This window comes from Pipistrellus kuhlii, unplaced genomic scaffold, assembly GCF_014108245.1.
Source record: "Pipistrellus kuhlii isolate mPipKuh1 unplaced genomic scaffold, mPipKuh1.p scaffold_m20_p_113, whole genome shotgun sequence".
Taxonomy (NCBI): domain Eukaryota; kingdom Metazoa; phylum Chordata; class Mammalia; order Chiroptera; family Vespertilionidae; genus Pipistrellus; species Pipistrellus kuhlii.
The window spans coordinates 271835-292383 of NW_023425420.1; the positions used below are offsets into that span (position 1 = coordinate 271835).

General features: G+C 63.4%; 1 protein-coding gene across 1 annotated transcript; it reads right to left on the minus strand.

The window, feature by feature from the left end:
• Positions 1 to 968: 968 nt before the first annotated feature.
• On the minus strand, positions 969 to 19474 carry DNAAF5 (dynein axonemal assembly factor 5). Its single transcript, XM_036432603.2, is given in 15 exon segments — positions 969 to 1884; positions 3139 to 3330; positions 5217 to 5253; positions 5255 to 5374; positions 5952 to 6102; positions 8449 to 8596; positions 9481 to 9649; positions 10462 to 10605; positions 11888 to 12100; positions 12508 to 12740; positions 13727 to 13845; positions 14113 to 14237; positions 17081 to 17265; positions 18831 to 18873; positions 18875 to 19474. Coding segments are annotated over 15 exon segments (2580 nt in total). The 5' UTR covers positions 19439 to 19474; the 3' UTR covers positions 969 to 1747.
• Positions 19475 to 20549: the final 1075 nt, after the last annotated feature.

The window sequence follows — 20549 nt, forward strand, 5'->3', positions numbered from 1 at the left end:
GGGTAAACAAATACATAGCTGTTGGTGGACATTTGCACTATTTCCTGTGTGGGCTGGGAACAAAGCAGCTGTGGGTACAAGTCTTTGCATTTTTCAACAAGACAACTTTATTTTTAAGTCCTCACTGAGGGTGTTTTTATTTTAAGAGAGAGGGGGAGAGAGTAACATCAGCTGGTTGCCTCCCACATGTGCCTGGAACAAGCAAATTTCTGCAGCGAAGGAAACCATCAGCCATCAACAGAAGAGGTGGGGCAGGTTGAGTGTGTGGTCTTCTCAGCCGAGCTCACGGCCATTTACTTGTGGTCCCCGTGACACCCGAGGGCTGACCAAACGGAAGATGGGTCCTCAGGCTGGACGTGAAAACGCCTGGTGCTTCAGGCAGGGGTCCTCCCACTTCAGGGGCATCAGCCCCTCAAGGCGACCACGGGCCCCGCCTCTTCTATCCAGGAGGTCTGGGCCGAGGCCCAGGAAATGGCATTTCTAACCGTTTCCATGTGACGTGGAGGAAGGAAAAGGCAGAGGCTGCGGAAGGCAAAGGGCAGTGTGGGAACTAACACCTGAGCAAGTCCATCCCCGAGGGCCTCCTGCATTCCTGCAGTCATCAATCATAGAAATGCCTCAGAAGGGGGCACAGATGGGCGATGTCAATGGGGCCAGGGGCGCATCCCCATGGGGCCTTGGCTGTGTGCACAGATCACATCCCTTCTGCAGGCCGTGGTCCCCCATCCCAACACCCAGCCTCTCCTCCAGAGCCCAGGGCAGCCTTCTGAGGCCTGCCATCTCGCGGGAGCTCCTGCCACCTGGTGTCCAGAGCGGGCACTGCAGTGAGTGGTGACCACTCCTTTCCCTCCACAGGCCCAGGGTTCTCCAGGCTGCCTCTCCCGTGAGGTTAAATCCAAGGAAAAATGAACTGTTCCTAAAAATTTCAACTAATTATCAAAACACATGAAGACAGGCATACAAAACAATTACAATAAATACTTTTAATTAAGTCAAACACCAAAGCATAAATGTTAACATTTGTTAGAAAACACAGCATTTGGCTTATGAAAATAACCACTTTAAATGAAATCTTTTAGGCACTTGGGTGTAGAAAGTGCTGGAGAACAAAGTACAATCTACATTCCTGCTACTGAGAGCAACGAGAATCTGATTAAATCTTCAGTTTTCAACACTGTTAGCATTACTGACCTAAGAAAAGATACTGAATTGGTCCATAAAACATTTTAAGTTCCAGTATATTTTAAACGGGGAAAATTTCACTAATAGTTAAGATCTCAAATTCCTTTAAGTCTGTTCACTGAAGTCAAAGGACGAACGAAAACTTTAAATGCCTTTGGCTTTCATGGCCAGGAAGCCCGAGGTGGCACTGCAGCAGATGGAGCTGGGGTCCGAGCCCACAGCGCAGGGAGCGCGGGCCTGCCTGCAGTGTGCACGGTGGACATTCCATTTGAATGTCAAAACGAGCGGGAGGCTATTGGCTGACCTTCCAATGAACCCTATAAAAAGAACATAAAAGTGCAGAGCCACTCGGAGAACCTTGTTTCAGAAACTGTGGGGTTTGAAACATCGTCCACGACACTGCACATTTTCTTGGGAAATACATTCTTGCTGTCAGTCGTCTTGCCTGTGTCCCAGGCTGTGGACAAAGGCGCCCTGCTGTGGGTGCAAGGCCGCCGAGCCCAGCCGGGGGACGAGGGCTGGCGTGGCGCCCACCTCAGCGGGGCACCAGGCCTGCCTGGAGCGGTCAGGGGGCGGGCGGCCGGGCCTGCAGGTGCTGCAGCAGCCGCTCGCAGCGGGTGGGGGAGCGGTGCTTGTGCAGGACGGCCTCGGTCTCTCGCACCAGGAGGTCGGGGAACAGGACGCTGCCCGCCTGGAGCACCTCTGGAAAAGAGCAAACACCCGGTGCACAGTCACCACCACCCAGAACAGGAATCCCGGGGGACAGCATGGCACGGACAGCGCAGACACACGGCCCCAGGACAGCCGAGGGCCCGTCACCCCTTGTCTGCAGCGACAGGGCAAGAACACAGTGGGGTAAAGAGTCTACTCAATGCCTGGTGCTGGGAAACCTGGACAGACAGATGCTAACCATGTGAAATCAGACCACCTTCTCAGACCCACACAAGAACACACTCCAGATGGGTCGGCTAACTAAGACCTGAAACCCTAACAGGCGCAGCTTGTGACACCCTCTTAGCGATAGCGTTTGGATGTCTTCTCAAGGGCAACCGAAGGACAAACAAAAGGGACATCAAATAAAGCATTTACAATGGCGCCTGGCTCAGTACTGGCTTTGGAAAATACATCTCTCAGAAACACGTTACTGATGTTAACACTAGAGGCCCGGTGCACGAAATTCCTGCAGGAGGTCTTCCTTCCCGGCTGCAGCACCGGCTTCCCTCACAGCCTGCTGCGTCCGGAAGGACGTCTGGTCTGATTAGCATTCCCTGCTTTTATTATTACAGATAGGATGGGCTTCCTGTTACATTTTTAAAATATATTTTTATGGATTTCAGAGAGGAGGTGAGAGGGAAAGAGAAACATCGATGATGAGAGACAGTCATCGATTGGCTGCGTTCTACACGGCCCCTACAGGGGATCAAACCTGCAACCCAGGCATGTGCCCTGACGGGAACTGAACCGTGACCTGGGTCATAGGCCGATGCTCAACCACTGAGCCCACGTGGCCAGGGCGGCTCCATGTTACTTTTAACAAATAATCAATATCTCAAAATTTATCCCATCTTAATTTTTCTTTTAGTTTATTTTTTTAATACATTTCATTGATTTTTAACAGAGAGGAATAGAGAGGGATAGAGAGTTAGAAACATCGATGAGAGAGAATCATCAATCAGCTGCCTTCTGCACACCCCCTACTGGGGATGTGCCCGCAACTAAGGTACATGCCCTTGACCGGAATCGAACCCGGGACCCTTCAGTCCGCAGGCCGATGCTCTATCCACTGAGCCAAACCGGTTTCAGCCTATCTTAATTTCTATTACAGTAACTATCGCTGGCCTCACACAAAGACCAGCATTCTCTGGGGTGTCGGGTGGCTCTGAGGGACCCCCTGCCCTGCCTGCTGTGCGTATGCGTCCGTCTGGCACCACGTAGAGTGGCTCGCACTGAGCTTACCCAGGACGGCGTCCTGCACGGTGCTGTCGGGGTCGTCCAGGTACACGAGGAGCTCCTTGTACAGGTGCTGCACGTCACGCTGGTAAGAGGCCTCGGCGCCGTCATTCCTGATGCACTCCAGCCAGACGGCCAGGGCGGAGGCGGCCGCCAGCCTCACTTCAGTGGAAACGTCGTCCAGCCGTTTCAGGAGTTCTGGAGGGCGGGCAGCGCGGGGTGGGCCGGCCTGCACAGGTGCTCACCGGGTCCCAGAGGCCCCGCCCCGCACCCGGAGGCCCCGCCCCGCACCCAGAGGCCCTGTCCTGCACCCGGAGACAGCATCCTGCACCCGGAGGCCCCGCCCCACACCCGGAGGCCCCGCCCTGCACCCAGAGGCCCCGCCCTGCACCCGGAGGCCCCGCCCCGCACCCAGAGGCCCTGTCCTGCACCTAGAGACTGGGTCCCGCACTCGGAGACAGCATCCTGCACCCGGAGACCGCGCCCTGCACCCAGAGGCCCCGCCCTGCACCCGGAGGCCCCGCCCTGCACCCAGAGGCCCCGCCCCGCACCCGGAGGTCCTGCACTCGGAGACCCCTTCCTGTGCTCGGAGACCCCGCCCCGCACCCGGAGATAGCATCTGCACCTAGAGACCCGGTCCGCACTCACTCGGAGACAGCATCCTGCACCCGGAGGCCCCGCCCCGCACCCGGAGGTCCTGCACTCGGGGACCCATTCCTGTGCTCGGAGACCCCACCCTGCACCCAGAGGCCCCGTCTCGCACCTGAGACCTCGTCCTGCACCTGAGACCCCGTCCTGCCCCCAGGCCTCCTGTGTAAGGTGCTGAGCCCCAGCTCATCTGGACACCTGCCAGGTTCCAGGCCACTTGGGCCCCGCGATGCCGATTCAAAGCCTGTCACCCACAGGCCCAAGCCTGGCCACCCACCCACCCCATCGAGCAGACAGCACAGGGCGGGGGTGTCTGTGGGCCCCGCCCTCTGAAGCTCTGGGGATGGAGACAAGGACGGAGACACAACAGCTGCCAGTGGAGCCAGCCTTGTTCCTGCTGAGCCTCCAGGCCTCTGCTGCTGACAGCACCCTCCCACTGCGGAGTCTCCCCATTCATCTAACGCTGTCTCACGGGCCCCAAGAACACGGGCCCCACAACTGGGCGTCCTGTGGCGACTCAGCAGGTGCTGGCACACACCACACGCACGGGGACGAGAGCAGCCTGTGCGGTGGGGGCCATCCTCAGACGAGGTCACGACCTCTCACCCCAAACCGTCTCAGCAGGTCCAGCCCATTGTAATCCAGTGCCCCAAGTTTTCAGTTTCAGGAACTATTTTTCATCCCCAGGAACTCTCACCATCATCTTTAAAGAGCCTCGCCATCTCTGTGATATGCAGCACAGATCACAAAAACGAGCTTAACAAGAACCGCCGGGGCGTCCCCTCCCCAGCCCTGCCCCCGAGGCGGCTGCCGGGCCTGGGCGTCAGCCCGCAGTCCACCTGCACTTCCTAGTGGATTCTTCTCCCACGGCCCTTCTTTCCTTCTTTCCGTCACCATTTTGATCCTCAACTTGTTTGTAATGAGCGTTACCCACGTACCTTTCTGAGGTCCTCAGATGCATTTTAAAATATAACTGAGGGTGGATACCGTTTTGCACTCGGGTGGGACGGAAGGAGCTAGCTTTCCCGCCTCTGGAGCCTTGAGGCAGGACCTCTGCTCAGGACTCCGCCTGGCGGACGAGGTCTGGCTCCTGCATCAGGGATCCTAAGAGGCAGTGGCGCCAGGGATTCAAGCTGAGGGGGCACACGCCTCGCCCACGCCCCTGCTCTCACCCAGGGGTCCCGGCCGCACGAGGGCCGCATCCTGGCTGCTGAGGGCACCTGAGTGTCCGCCCGCTTCTGCCGGTTCTCACCCACGTCCGGCCCATCTGCCTGTTCCCCACGCTGATTACTCAGTGACCTTTGTATCTGTCACCGATGAGTTTGGCCTCCTAACGCCAACTTCACCGGAAGTTAAAGTAGCATTTTCTAATTTTCCAATAAAAGAAAACAGCTCTCAAGTACATGCGAATGCTTTGGGAAAGAAGCACGTCCTACCAGGATAAATCTTGGTGAACTTGTCCGGCTCAGTACGCACCGCCAGAGGATTTTAAAAACGCGCGAACGATGTGGCAGGAGGTCAGCCGGGTCATCTGGGAGTCCTCCTCCAGGGCAGTCAGGACCGGGGGCAGCAGCGTCTCCCGCACGCCCTCCACCTGCGGCACCAGCACGGGCGCGCGCGCCCGCCGTGAGCACGGACAAAGGGGTCTGGAGGCTATTTTGGAGATTCTACTTAGGCAGTCAAAGCTGGATTTTAAAATCTAGATAATTTGAATAATTTTTGTTTAACTCGGTCAGTTGATTTTTAAAAATCATTATTTGAAAAGTCTCACTGAGACACAAACCCCGTTAGCCTGCTATTTCCTAGTGCGACTGCCATGTCCGAGCAAACCTGGGGCATTTTAACTGAAGTCAGGTTGTCTCAGTGCCAGGGGGAGCCCACGGGAGGGGAGCCACAAGCAGAGAAACATCGTGACACTTCCTACTGCTCCCTGAGCCCCCTGCTGGCCGGGAGAGGAACACACACGTTGTCAGGCTCCTGTGAGGACAACGTTCGTTATCTTGTGAAGAGGAACATTCAATGCGCGAACCTAAGAGAACCCCCAAACGACCAAAGAAAAACACCCCTGACTGCATCGCACCGCCCCACCCCACAGGACCTCCGAGAGGACCCTCAGCCCAGGAGCCCGGGGAGATGCCCTCGCCGCCCTGGCCCGGGACACCCAGCCGCACCTGGGAGGCCGACAGGGCCTCGCTGCTGATGAGGGCCCAGAGGCAGGACACGGCGGCGGTGCGGATGGCCGCGGCCGTCCTCCCCGCGCGCCACTGCAGGCTGGGGACCAGGATGTCCGCGACCACGGCGTCGAGGTGGTGGTGCAGCTGCCTGAGGAGGGAGAGGCAGGTGAGGAGGGGCCTTCACGGAGCCTCCGGCCCTGGGGACGAGGCCAAGCAGACAGCAGAGACGAGCGAGCGTGGCACCGGGCCAGGGCCCTCCGCTCCCGGAGGGAGGGGGCGTGGTCAGCCCGGCGAGTGCCCAGGCCCCTCTGGCCTCTCCTGGGAGCTGCCTGGGTCCGGAGCCCAGAGGAGCCCAAGGACCCGCTGCTCCGAGCTTCCCCGCCACCCCCCGGCTCTGGGAGGAGCAGCAGCCACCGCAGGTGTGATGACCCCCACGCCCCCCTCAGCAGGAACCCCAGGCCTGCACCGGGACCCCCAGCGCAACAACAGACGCAGATGGTCTGCCAGCTCAGCAGGGGGCTGCCTCCCTGTGGTGACCCACCACATCGATGCCACCAGGACACACACACCAGACCCCACCGACTCTGGTGGTCCCGAACGGCAGGCGCCAGCTCCCTCCACACCGAGACGAGCCTCCTCTGCTCACAGATCAAAACACACACGTCACTGAACAAGCAACTCCTCCCTACATCCCCGCATCACTACGAAGCACACTGCAAAGGGGCTCAGGTCTGTGCCCCCGCTGTCCAGAGCTGGGGGACGGGGTGCAAGGCCGCGACCTCCAGCAGGGGCCGCTGCAGAGCCGAGGACAGAGGAAAGGACACAGGACGCCTTATGCCCTTTAATCTAAGCAGAGCTGCGGTTCCCTGGGCGCTGACAGGAACATCTTGGAAAGATGAGCCCGGTCCTGTGCTCTGAGCGGCCCCAAGGGCCAAGCGCTGGCCTCTGGGAACCGGGCAGTGGCCTGCACTGCGTCCCACCCTGACCTGCCCCCGTGGCACAAGGGCTGCGGCGTGAACACGCCCCCAGAACCAGCTCCGCGCAGGCAGGCACCTGGCAGGCCGTCCGCCGGCCCGGAGAAGCAGTGGGCTCGCCTCCGCCGCCTCAGCTCGGCCAGCCCGGCGCGCCCTGCAGAGCCGGCACAGAGCCCGGCCCGGGACCTCTCGCTGTGCTGAGGACTCTGCACAGAGGGGCCGCGCCACTGAGGGCAGCCCCCGGAGACGCCGTGCTCATCGGAGACCACGTGCGTCCTCGGCTCCTCGAGCGCCTCGGACGTGTGGGTGTGCAGAGACGTGATGGGCCGGAAGCCAGCCCCCCGCCCAGAGCAGGACTGACTGATGAGCAGACACCACAGACGAGGCTCCGGACAGCGAGTCAGACAGCAGTCGCCATCTCAGCCCTAACGAGAGCACCACGTGCGACGTAACCTCCTCCTTCCCGAGTGACCACACCGCAGACTTTCTTCCCAACACCGGCTGCTGCAGTGAGGCTCAGCACACACTCGGGCCCGGGGACCCCGCGGCCTGCGAGGGCGCCAGGCTGCACGCCGCGTGCTCACGGTCCCTCCGCGCCCGCTCCTGCAGACGAGCCGGAAAGCGGAGTTCCTGACCGATGCCAGCGGAGAGGGGTCCGTGTGGCAGCCAGAGGCGGCGTCTGGGCGGCCTCGACAAGCAGGGCTCCCTTAGGGACGGTCCCCACTGCTCCCAGCGTCCACCTGAGCCACGACCCTGCTCTGCAGATTAACGACGGCCGGGGGCCCTGGAGGCTCTGCCCCAGGAGAAGGGAGTCCACAGGCCGCTCCCGGCCCTGCAGCCCACGGCAGCCAGAGGCTCTCCAGGCTCCCACCACCGAGACTCGTCAGTTCTGAGTGGTGGGAAAGGAGCCAAAGGGCTTTCAACGGAGCACAGCTAACAGAAGCTCGGACGGTTAACACTCCCTGAACCTCCGCTCAGTGGATTCTAACGACCTCCCCCGAGCAGCTGGGACCAGCCTCCCGGGCGCTGCCCGCACTGCCCACCTCACCCTTCCCTCCCCGAGGAGCCGCTGCAGCAGGGACTCTGGTGGGGGAGGGGGTGCAGCGTGGGGATGGGGTGCAGCGCGGGGGGCTGGCTGGTGCAGCATGGGGAGGGGGTGCAGCATGGGGAGCGGGTGCAGCGTGGGAAGGGGGTGCAGTGTGGGGAGGGGGTGCAGCGCGGGGGCTGGCTGGTGTAGCGTGGGGAGGGGTGCAGCGTGGGGGGCTGGCTGGTGTAGCATGGGGAGGGGGTGCAGCGTGGGGGGCTGGCTGGTGTAGCATGGGGAGGGGGTGCAGCGTGGGGGGCTGGCTGGTGCAGCATGGGGAGGGGGTGCAGCATGGGGATGGGGTGCAGCACAGGGGGGTGCACTGTGGGGAGGGGGTGCAGCGTGGGGGGCTGGCTGGTGCAGCATGGGGAGGGGGTGTAGCGTGGGGAGGGGGTGCAGCGTAGGGTGGGCCGGGCTGCAGGGGGAGCCCATGTACCCTTGGGAGTCCACGGTCTCCTTTGCGTTGAGCAGCGCCCGGGACAGCACGGAGAGCAGCCTCAGGCGCATCTGGGGGTCTCTGTCCGGCTGCAGGCAGCTCCGGAGGACGGGCACCAGGTGGGGCAGTGCTTCTCCGAGGGCAGGGCCTGGAACAGAGTGGCCGGTTCTGTCCCCGTGGGAGGCTGGGAGGCAGGAGCCCGCACCAGAGAGGCGAGCAGCCTGCGGGCGGGACAACCCCTCCCCATCGCGGACGTGATTATCTCAGCAAAGTCACCGAGAACATTCAGCCCCCACTCGCTCAGCTTGTAACTTCCTACTTCTTATGTTTTCCCAAATTATTAGAAACTAAAGCCCAGCAACGTATTAAACATCAACAGAAGTCAATTACCAAAGAAACGATGGGGTTCCCTGAACTCACGCCAGGATCAGACAGGCCACAGCCCCATGCACCTGCACCCCCACGCGCACACGCACCCCCGTGCACGCACGCCTGGACACACAGAGGGGTCAGAGGAAACCCAGTCAGGCGACTGAGCTGTGTGGCCCGTGTTCTGGGCAGAACGTGAGGTGCGGCCAATCAGTGATGCCGCCGCCGCCACCGCGAGAACCAGCTTCGGAACTGCAGGTAGGAGCTCAGCCCTGCCGGTCCTGCCACGAAGCAGGCTGGTCCCTGCACACCTGCCTGGCACCCGATCTGGGCTGTGACCCCGGCGCACCTGACTCGTGGCCTGTCTGAGGAACATCATGGACACGCGAAATGGAACAGGTGACACGGGACCCTCCAGAGCAGCAGGGACAGGAGGTGCTGTCAGTCACACGGGACAAGCCCAGGCAGCCGAAGGGCTCAGGAAAGCAATACTGTGACTGACGGACACCAACACGGAACACCGCCCGCGCACGCACCCCTGTGCACTCTCACAGCTGCACCCGGCTCGGCCGCCTGTCTACACTGAATCGCTGGAGTTCCGTCACCGACCTCCCCCTGTCCCCCACCCCCTCCATCCAGGGAAGGCCTGGCAGGAGGGCTCACCTGCGCGGGCCACCAGCGTGCTGAACTGCAGGAGCTCCGGGGAGCGCGCCGTCCAGCCCTGCTGGGAGCTGCCCAGCCGCTCCAGGAGGGGGCCCACGTGCTGGCGGTAGAGGTCCTGGCTGTCGCCACTGCTCTCCACGGCGGCCAGGGCGGCCTCGGTCTCCTGAATCTGGGAGGGGAGTCACAGCTGGGCCATCTCCGCCGCTCAGCCACCGGCCACGTCCCCGTGAGGTGTGCAAACCCTCGGACACGTTCCAGGGACCTAGGACTGCAGCGGCCCTGGGGCATACGAGCAGAAGCCCCCACCCCACATCCTCTGCTCAGCACTCGACCCGACAGACCCGGGGCAACAGTAACTGCTGTCCTGGACAGAGTGAGGGAACGGGGTGCTCCCACGCACCCCTCCCTGCTTCTCCTCCGGTGGGGACAGCCAGGAAGGTCCTGGAGCCTGAGCAGCCGGCATGTCTGTCTGCAGACCTGTGAGCCGACAGCTGTTACTACCTCATGCCCCGCCCGCGGAGACGGCCTCTGAAAGGTGGTCGTAGGAAGCACGCCAGGCTGAAGAGGCCCGGGGACGGGGAGGGAGGAGCCCTGTCCGCAGGCTGGCCTGCCTGGGCTCCTGGGCCCGCGGGGACGGACGCCCGTTTTAAGCCTTAAGGCAGGGCCAACGGGATGCACAGCTGCCTGAACATCACACAGGCCAGCCCCCGGCCTCTCCAGCCTTCAGCTGTGTGTGCACGTGTGTGAGCCGCGCTCACCATGGGTCTGTGTGGGCGAGGACCCTCCTCCACGCTCCCGCAGCGTCACCCACACTAGGCCGTCTTCACCGAGACCGGGAAGCTGGCGACCGGAGGGCACCGGGTCCTGGGCACCCCGAGGCCAGCTCTCGGGCTGGTCTCTCGTCTTTGATTTACAGTCGTGAGTGCATCGGCCAGAGGGGCGTCCTCACCCACGAGGCCAAGCAGGTCCCCGCAGGCTCACCTGGTCGCCGAGGCCGGAGGCCCCCGGGAGTGCCATCACGGTCACCAGCACCTGCATGAGCTGCAGGCCGCAGCCCCGGCAGTCCTCCCCGCACGCGGACAGCGCCGCCTGCACGCACTGCAGCAGGTGCTCCCCGTAGCGCAGCTGTGAACAGAGCGGGAGCTGTCAGCCCGCCCCTGGGCCACGGCCACGATGAGCCACCGCAACAACGCGTGGTGCCTGGCTACGGCGTCCGGTGCCGACCACGAAGGGCATTTTTTAGACAAAGGCCAACCGAACAGATTGGGGACGGACCTGTTCTTGCTAATTTCATTAACTGCTTAACAGTATTTATGGGTGTTTTTAAAGTTCTCTCGTGTCAGTGATGCTAATTCGGCGGAGCATTCACTAGAGAAACGGCTGGGCATCCTGGATTTGCTTCAAAACAAATCCAAGTTCAAGAAAAGCGGGCGGCAGCGGAGCGGGAGCCAGTGATGGGCGGTGCGCCGGGCCCGAGGTCTGGCTGGCTGCTTTTGTGCGTTTGGAAGCACTTCTGTGTCTTCGGGGACAAAATGGCTCCCGAGGGCGCGGGAGGCAGGCGGTGACTGCGGGTCGGGCCGGCAGCACTGCCTGCAGGACCTGGCCGCCGCCCCGGAGCAGCAGATTGGTGCTTGTACCTGACCCCTGACTTCTTCCACAGTCGGATTTCTCTAAGCCGGGGAGGGTGATGGACTTTTTGAGGATGTGGTTTTGTCTAGTTTCTCAAAGGCCTACAACTTATGTTTAAGGAGCGGCCGTTTTAACATCATTACTGTAAACATAATGTGTACGAAAAGAACAGCCGTTAAAATAAAAAGGAATTTGCTTTCTGAGACCGGCCTGTCCTTAGCACGCCAGCCCTGCTGTGACCATGGCAACGCCTGGAGGAAACGCTGGGAATTTCAACACCTACCCACACCGACAGCGCCACGCGAGCCAGGGCCCTGGGAAAGCTGGGCCGGCCCCGCACCTCGTGCGAGGAGTGAGCCACGCGTTACCCGCCTCCTCGCGTCAGCTGCCGTCACCAGACAACATTCCCAAGCCGAGGCCGCCTTCCTGGCTGAGCCCCGGGCACGCCTGGCCGGACACCTGGGGCCACGACCCCACACCCAGACCTGCAGCCCCAGCACCGGCCCCTCGGCCCCCGGGAGTTTTCACATTTCAGGCTGTTCTTGCCAGACACTGTGGCCTGTTCTTACAGCTACCGAGGTAACTGGGGAACGTCACATGGGCCCGTGGGTACACTTGCCCACACGCACACGCATGTCTGGGGCGCCCCTGCCCACACGGAGTCGGGACACTGGTCTGGCCTGGGCGGGGCCGTGTGATGGGACTTTGTCAGGGAGGCGTCCCTGTGAAGATCGTGAGACCGTTCCCGGTTCCCGGACGGCACCCCACCCGCCCTTACGTTCTCCGAGCCTTGGCGGATGCGCTCCCCGGCCAGCTCCATGGCGATGGCCGTCAGGTGCGGCCGCAGGGCTTCCCGCGGGCAGCCCCGGATGAGCGCGGCGAGGACCAGGAGGCCGGAGGCGGAGGGCGACTTCCTCAGCATCGGCCAGAGCAGCTTCAGGAACACCTCCGGGCTGACGAAGGTCCCGATGAGCTCCGCGGACCTGGTGCACTGGGAGGAAGCCGGGCTGAGGGCGCCGCGTCTGCTCCTGACCACAACAGCCTGGGCCCGCGGGCCGGTGCCGGACCAGCCCGAACCAGGCCGGCTGTGCTCGGAACGTCCCTGAGCAGAGCTGACGCCACTGCTGGTGGGAGGCTCAGTTCTAAGGGCCCCCTGGCTGTGAGGAGGGGGGACAGCTCGCCGCACAGCTGGGTGACCCAGGTGTGGGGAGCGAGAACACCCCCACCCCCAGGCTGTGCGTCTCCAGACGGCCGCAGGACGGAGCGCAGAGCGGGGTGCAGCGGGTGCAGGTGAGGGTGGGACGGGGAGCGTTCTGGTCTGGCTGAGGGGCTGGGTCCTCGGCTGTCACCCTAGAAGGCGCGCCGCAGGACGGGAGGTGGGGAAGGCCGGGGACTCACGCTGCTGACCACGGCGGCCTCCTCGTCGGCGCAGGCCAGCAGCAGGGTCCGCATCAGGACCTCCAGGTGCTGCGTGGTGTGGTCCTCGGCGTGCAGCAGCAGCACCGCCAGCAGCTGCGCGGCCTTCACCCGGGTGCCCGCCACCCAGTCGGTGACGTCGTGGCAGATGGCGGGAAGGATCTTGGAGAGGTTCCTGAAGACGAGCTCCCGGCAGCCCAGGCCTGGGCGCGTCTCTGGTTAAGAAGGCGAGACGTGACCGCGGCTCAGAGCCTCTCGCCGCAGCTGTGTCCGCTCCGGGACGTCACGGACCGAGCCGCGGGGACTGAGCCTGTGGCTGAGGCCACCGTGCTGCAGCCGTGTCAGAACTCCACGCCTCACAGCCAAGGAGCACGCGTGCCGCAGGGTCCCGTGTGCACCCCTCGCTGCTGGGTCACTCCCTGTGGGGCTGCTGGGAACACCCCTGCGCATACCCGGGACCCGCCAGTCCACAGGCCAACGCTCTATCCACTGAGCCACACCAGCCGGGGCCAGATCTGGTTATTCTGAGGCGGACACAGGAGGCCTTTGCCCCGCAGCAGAGGCGTGACTGGCCCGGGAGGTGCCCGAGGCGTGTGGACAAGCACCTTCCCGCCCAGAGCACGGACAGACGCCCAGAGCGCCCAGAGCTTGAGTGACAAGTCCTCTCCTCGGGCAGGGAGGCCACAGGAGCCTGGCTGGGGTGGGGCGCACACAGCTGCCTCCGCTGTGTGCACATCAGACTGAGCAGACTTAACTGCAGTCGGAAAACAGAAACCGACCTCTTGCTGTTTCCCCGAGTCGGAGGGCAGGCCTGCAGGCCGAGTCCCAGGCCCACACCCAGGCAGGCAGCGTGCTCAGCTGTGCTGCGGCAGAGCGCCGAGCACGCCGGCGGGGCCTCCCCTCCGTGCAGGGCCGGGGGCCACCCAGACGGGGGCCAGGGAAATGACCAGGAGCCCACCCGCCGCAGCCAGCGCCCGCGCTCAGCATCTGCCCAGGAGGACGGCCACGCAGGACCTGCGTGCAGGTGGGGACGATGGCCTCACAGGAAGTCACCCCATGACACGGCCGTGCAGTCGGACGCAGACTCGGCACCAGGACCCTGCCCCAGGAGGGGAGGCACCAGCTCCACGCGGCCCGCCCTCTCCTCCTGGGCCGGCTGCCAGCTGCCTCGCCCGTCCCCGCCCGGGAAGGCGGCACCCACCTGGCGAGGGGTGATGGGCAGGCGGTGGGGAGGCGAAGTCGAGCTTGTCCTTTAGGTCCTCCTCGTTCTCCTTCTGCCACTGCAGGCCGGCCTCTGCCCAGAGGCTGGCGGCCTCCTGCCTGCGGACAGACAGATGGACAGTCAGGGAGGACGGGCCAGGACTGCCGGGCGCTTGCTCACTTTAGCGGCAGTCTGAGAGCTGACTGAGGTCGGTGCCCAAAGCCCTTTCATGCCACGTGACCTCACACATACAGACCAGGGCACGAGCCGGGCTCCCTGAGCACACGACACTGTCAGTGACGGGCCGGGCAGGCCAGGCCCTGCCAACCAGCCCACAGGGAAAGGCAGCGGGGGCGGGAGGTCAGCCCCACCGCCCTGTCACTCACACGATGTGCGGCATCTCGTCGTCGAGGCTGCTGAGCAGCAGGGGGATGAGCTTGTGGAAGAAGGAGTACCGGTCCCGCAGCGCCAGCAGCCAGCCGCCCACCACACGGGTCACCGCCTGCCGGACCTGCGGGACAGAGCTGGGTCACGCCGGGCAGACCGCGCCGAGGGCAAGGTGGCACGGCCACAGGAGACGGCTCCGGGTCACGCCGGGCAGACCGCGCCGAGGGCAAGGTGGCACGGCCACAGGAGACGGCTCCGGGTCACGCCGGGCAGACCGCGCCGAGGGCAAGGTGGCACGGCCACAGGAGACGGCTCCGGGCCGGGGCCGAGAAGGTCCCAGAGCGCTCCAGGCGCTCGCTCGGCTCCCCGGCCGGCCCCGGCTCGGCCGATGCTCCGGCCCGGCCCTCTGCTGGTGAGAGCGAGCCTCCCGCCCCAGCACACTGGTGTCCGCAGCGTTCTGTGCGGAACCTGATCTGTGGGGGAGCCGGTTCTGGGGGGAACAGCCCGGTTCTGGGGGGGAGCCCGGTTCTGTGGGGAGCCCGGTTCTGTGGGGAGCCCGGTTCTGTGGGGGGAGCCTGGTTCTGGGGGGAACAGCCCGGTTCTGTGGGGAGCCCGGTTCTGTGGGGAGCCCGGTTCTGTGGGGGGAGCCTGGTTCTGGGGGGAACAGCCCGGTTCTGTGCGGGGAGCCCGGTTCTGTGCGGGGAGCCCGGTTCTGTGGGGAACAGCCCAGTTCTGTGGGGGGAGCCTGGTTCTGGGGGGAACATCCCGGTTCTGGGGGGGAACAGCCCGGTTCTGTGGGGAGCCCGGTTCTGGGGGGGAACAGCCCGGTTCTGGGGGGGAGCCCAGTTCTGTGGGGGAGCCTGGTTCTGGGGGGAACAGCCCGGTTCTGTGCGGGGAGCCCAGTTCTGTGGGGGGAGCCTGGTTCTGGGGGGAACAGCCCGGTTCTGTGCGGGGAGCCCGGTTCTGTGCGGGGAGCCCGGTTCTGTGGGGAACAGCCCAGTTCTGTGGGGGGAGCCTGGTTCTGGGGGGAACATCCCGGTTCTGGGGGGGAACAGCCCGGTTCTGTGGGGAGCCCGGTTCTGGGGGGGAACAGCCCGGTTCTGGGGGGGAGCCCAGTTCTGTGGGGGGAGCCTGGTTCTGGGGGGAACAGCCCGGTTCTGTGCGGGGAGCCCAGTTCTGTGGGGGGAGCCTGGTTCTGGGGGGAACAGCCCGGTTCTGGGGGGGAACAGCCCGGTTCTGGGGGGGGGATCCGGTTCTGGGGGGGCGCCCGGTTCTGTGGGGAGCCAGTTACCAGTGGGGGAAGCAGGAGGGGCAGAGACGTAGCTTGGCTGGAGCCCTACCTTCGCCTGGGCCCTGGCAATGTAGTTCATGACCAGGAATTTGGTCCAAATTAACAACAGCAGCAAAAAAGATTAAAATGGCAAACTATGTTCTAAGTACATACATATATATGTTACATATTATATGTATATATAAGAGGGCTAATCCTTACTCGAGGATTTTTCCCCATTGGTTTTTAAAGAAAGGAAAGGAAGGGGTAGGATGCTAAGAAGGGAGGGAAGAAACATTGATGTGAGAGGGAGGGAGAAACATTGATGTGAGAGAAACACATTTGCCTCCTGCACACGCCCCGACCAGGGACAGAAATCAAACCTGCAACCCAGGTACGGTGTACCCTTGACCTGGAATTGAACCCAAGACCCTTTGATGTGCGAGCCAACGCTCTAATCACTGAGCCACACCGGCCAGGGCACGTTCCATCTGTTTTACCAGAAATTTAGTATGTCAAAAACATTGGACACTTTAAACTGTGTTACATGAATTACGGCTTAATAAAAGTGTTTACCACGTTAAGTGCCCAGTCACCCGTAACTGACGCTATAACTTTCCGTCCGGAAGACAAAACAGGCTGAGTGCTTAATGTGTTAAAAACTACAAGCCCTAGCCCAGTGGTCGGCAAACTCATTAGACAACGTTGCCAAATGGCAACAGGACGATTGAAATTTCTTTTGAAAGCCAAATTTTTAAACTTAAGCTTCTTCTAATGCCACTTCTTCAAAATAGACTTGCCCAGGCCACACTCAAGAGGCCCAAGATCCGCATGTGGCTCGAGAGCCACAGTCTGCCGACCATGGCCCTAGCCAGTATGGCTCAGTGGATAGAGCGTTGGCCTGCAGATCAAAGGGTCCCCGGTTGGGACTGGTCAAGGGCACATACCTGGGTTGCAGGCTCCTCCCTGGCCAGACCCTGGTGGGGGGCATGCAGAAGGTAACCCATCCGTTTCTCCCACATCGATGCTTCTCCTGTCTCTCCCCCTTCCACTTCCCCTAAAAGTCAATGGGAAGGTACCCTTGGGAGAGGATTGACAAACATAAACCGAACCACCAAAGTCAAGTGCCTGGGAAGAGTGCCGGGCGCCTGAGGGGAGCAGCCTGGGCCACAGCTCAGGCCTCGGGGCAGGAAAGTGCAGATGGGACACCGAGAGGCTGAGACTCGGGGTTCCACGCACGGAGTACCCCTTCCACTGTCGGGGAGCAGGGCCACGCCACCCAGGGGCATCAGAGCTGAAGGCAGGGGCGCCTCCCACCCCTCCAGGATTCCTGCCTGGGCTGCAGTCCCTCCCCCCCGCCCCGGGCCTGAGCACGGGGTCCCTCCACGGGCCTCCCCGGGGAGACAGCCTGCCTGCTGCAGCCCTCCTCTGCCGCTTGGACGCTTCGCCAGCGGACACGCCCTCCGGGTGGCTTCCCCACTCGGTCCGCCTCTGCACAGACACTCACAGCTCGGCTTCCCGCCTCCCCTAAGAGGACACAGTGCTCCTCGCTCCGCGGCTGAGGAGTCACCGGTGGTTCAGACCGTTCGGCTCCCGGTTCCGGGAGGCGGTGAAGCGGCACCGGGCTGAGGCACGGGTCTGGTGTGACGCACGGCCTGAGGAAGGAGGAAGCCGGCACACAGCCTGCGGCCTCTTACCTGCGGGACGTCGTCGAAGAGCCGCTGGGCGAAGTGAGGGAGCACGTCGTCCACCGACTTCCCGCTGCCGAACTGGACCACCGTGCCCGTGGCCTCGACGACGGCCACGCGAACCTTCCAGTGCTGGTGCGAGATGCTCTGCATCAGCGGCCCGATCAGGGACTCGGACTGCATGTGGAAGTGGTCTGCGGGCGGGAGGCCAGTGAGCGGCTGCCCCGTGGGCCCCTGCCCAGCGCGTGGTGCCCAGGACGGGTTCCAGCCCTGGGGCCTCCCCTCCCACCGAGGTCCCTGCACAGGACGGGACGGCACTGGGAGAGGCACAGGAGCAGGCCTGGGACCCAGCAGCACGGCTCCGACCAGGCGGGGCCCAGGGGAAAAGGCTGGGGCCTGCGCCCCTCCGAGGAAGACGGGGGCTGGGAGGAGAGCCTGAGGATGCCGACCAAGAGAAGGACACCGAGCCAGGAAGGCCCTGTCCCAGCCCCACCCCTGCCGTGCCCAAGCCAGACCCCCAGCCCTGCTGTGGGAAGCGGGGCCAGTGCTGCCTGCTTGAGGACTCAGCATTGGAAAGGTCTTCACGACAGCCAGGCCGAGCCGGCCAGCGGGGTCAGTGGTTGAGCACTGACCTCTGAGCCAGGAGGTCACAGCTGGGATTCCTGGTCAGGGCACACGCCTGGGTTTCAGGCTTCATCCCCAGTGGGGGTTGTGCAGGAGGCAGCCAATCAATGATCCTCATCATTAATGTTTCTCTCCCTCTCTCTCCTTCTCTGAAATCAATGACACATACAGACAGCTGGGCCGGCCCTCTGGCCTCAGTGCTGCTGCTGCTTGAGACCTGCCTGCAGGTCATTACCTCCTGCTCCACCCACCCCGGCTCCCGCTGCCCTTCACACTAAATCCAACCCCCACTAGCCCCTCCCAGCCCTCCTTCCCTGAATTCAGTCACCTCGGCCTCCTCTTCGCCCCAACCTGCCAACCTTACTCCTCAAGCCTGGTCTTTCCTGACCACCCAGCACCCACCTTCCCTTGGGGGCTCTCTCCTCCGGGAAGCCTCCCGGACTGGACTAAGCCAGCACTTCCCCCACCTCCTCACACCCCGCCTGGTAAGGCACCATGTCAGCACTTCCCCCACCTCCTCACACCCCGCCTGGTAAGGCACCATGCGAGGAAATGGCCGCATAGGAAAGGGGATTCCACCGGAGACCGTGTTTCTAAGTAGGGAGGATGACTGACGGAAGCCGGAGGAGCGGCCTCCCTCCATTGGGGAGGACAGCGGTCCACGCCAGGGGACAGGGGACCCCGGGGTAAATGCGGATGAAAAGACTGGAGCGGCGCTGACCAGTTTGGCTCAGTGGATAGAGCGTCGGCCTGGGGACTGAAGGGACCCAGGTTCGATTCCGGTCAAGGGCATGTACTTTGGCTGCAGGCACATCCCCAGTAGGGAGGTGTGCAGGAGGCAGCTGATGGATGTTTCTCTCTCATCGATGTTTCTAACTCTCCTTCACTCTCCCTTCCTCTCTGAAAAAAAAAAAAAAAAAAAAAAAAAAGACTGTAAAGTGTTTCTCAGTGTGTCCCCTGCGAGGGGCAAGGCCGTTCCCATACCCGCTTGAACTTCAGCGGTGGTGTCTGCACGTTGAGAGAAAGGCGATGGGAAAGCGTCCAGGAGGAAAGAAGGGGCCCAGGAGGCGACCCCGCAGGGCCAGGCCAGCGGGTGCAGGGGTCGCTCCCTCTCCCCTCCCCGCCCCCCGCTCACCCGGCGTGGCGCGCGCCAGCCCCGCGGCGCACTCGCAGCTCTCAGCGGCGCACGGCGGCGAAGGGGTCGAGCAGCGCGCAGCGCAGAGCGCGCACCGCGTCGTCCAGGTGGGGCGCGAGCGCGGCGCCGCCCAGCTCCACGGCCGCGCGCAGCAGCTGCACGAGCGCCAGGCGCAGCTCCTCGCAGGCCTCGGGCGGCGCGCGGCGCGCGGGGTCGGGGCCGGCCAGGCGCGCGGCGAGCGCGGGCAGCAGGCGCGGCAGGGCGTCGCGGGGCCGCGCGGCGCGGCGCAGGCCCAGGCCCAGCAGGTGCACGGCCAGCGCGCGGCAGCCCTCGGCCGGGTCGGCCAGGCAGCGCAGCAGGCGCGGCAGCAGCAGGCGCGCCCAGGGGCCCTGGAAGGCGGCGGCGGCGGCGGGCGCCTCGGCCGGCTCGGCCGCCTCCAGGGCGCGCTGCAGCGCCTCGAGCGCGCGCCGCCGGCCCAGCTTGCTGTCGGCCTCCAGCCCGGGCAGCAGGCGGCTCAGGGCGCGGCTCAGCTCCGCCGCCTCGGCCGGCTCGGCCGCCTCCGCCGGGCCCGGGAGCGCCGCGGCCTCCGCCGCCACCAGCGCCGCCATCTTTCCGCGTTACCCGTCGCCTGGGGAGACCGGCGCTTTTACGACGGCGCGGATTACGGCCCGGCTTCCGGTGGGCTCGGGACGCGACCTGATTGGCCGCCGGGAGCCTGATGGGCCCGCCCCTTGCGCCGGGGGCTGCGCGTCCACGTCCGGAGCCTGGGAACCGGGGCCGAAGGCTTCGCACCTGGGGTCCCCGCCTGCGCTCCGGCTCCCCGGCCTGCACCCTGGTCCCCCCCGCCTGCACCCCGGCCCTCCCCCCTCCCCGCCTGCGCTCCGGCTCCGCTCGCAGGTGATGGGGTTCCGGATGGGCCCCCGCCCCTCCCGTCTGGGACGCTGCGCGGAGTGCGTCTTCAGAAAGCAGAGGGTCCTTCAACTTTACTTCGAACCCGACCCCCCCTTGTTGGTTGGCATTGGTTCGGAAAAGTGGAGGTGCTAATGGACGATCCTTGTGTTTTTAAGCGTCTTTAGGTCGCCCTGGGCACCCCTCGTTCATGCTTCCCTCTAGGCCGCTCCCAGGCCTCTCTGACCGTCCATAGGACTGACCACTCCCAGTGTCTGAGATGACATTGGGTTTACATCTTCTTCCTTTCTCTTAAATATGCTTTCACTAAAGGCCCGATGCACAAGGTTCGTGCGTGGGTAGGGTCCCTAGGCCTGGCCAGTGATCAGGGCTGATCTGTGGGGTGATGCCCTCCTCCCCTGCTGGCACCCACCTTGACTGGCCTGGGGCCTGTGGGCAACTCCTGCATCTACTGCCCCCTGGTGGCCAGTGCCTGTCATAGCAACCGGTTGTTCCACCATATTTGGCTTTTATTATGTAGGATTGATATTAGAGAGGGAGCAAGGGACAGAGAAACACCAATGTGAGAAACTCATCAGCTGCCTCCCAACTGGGGATCAAGCATCCAGGGCATTGTCCCGACCGGGATTCAAACCAGTGACCTCTTGGTGCGGGGACGATGCCCAACCAACTGAGCTACACCAGCCAGGGCTGGGCTTATTTCTTAGCATTAATTGTGGAACTTGGAAGTCTCTGCGTTTGAGCCAGAGGGAGGTAGATCTGTCCACGTGTGTGACCAGGGCCAGAGAAAGAGACCCCTCCCCTGAGTAA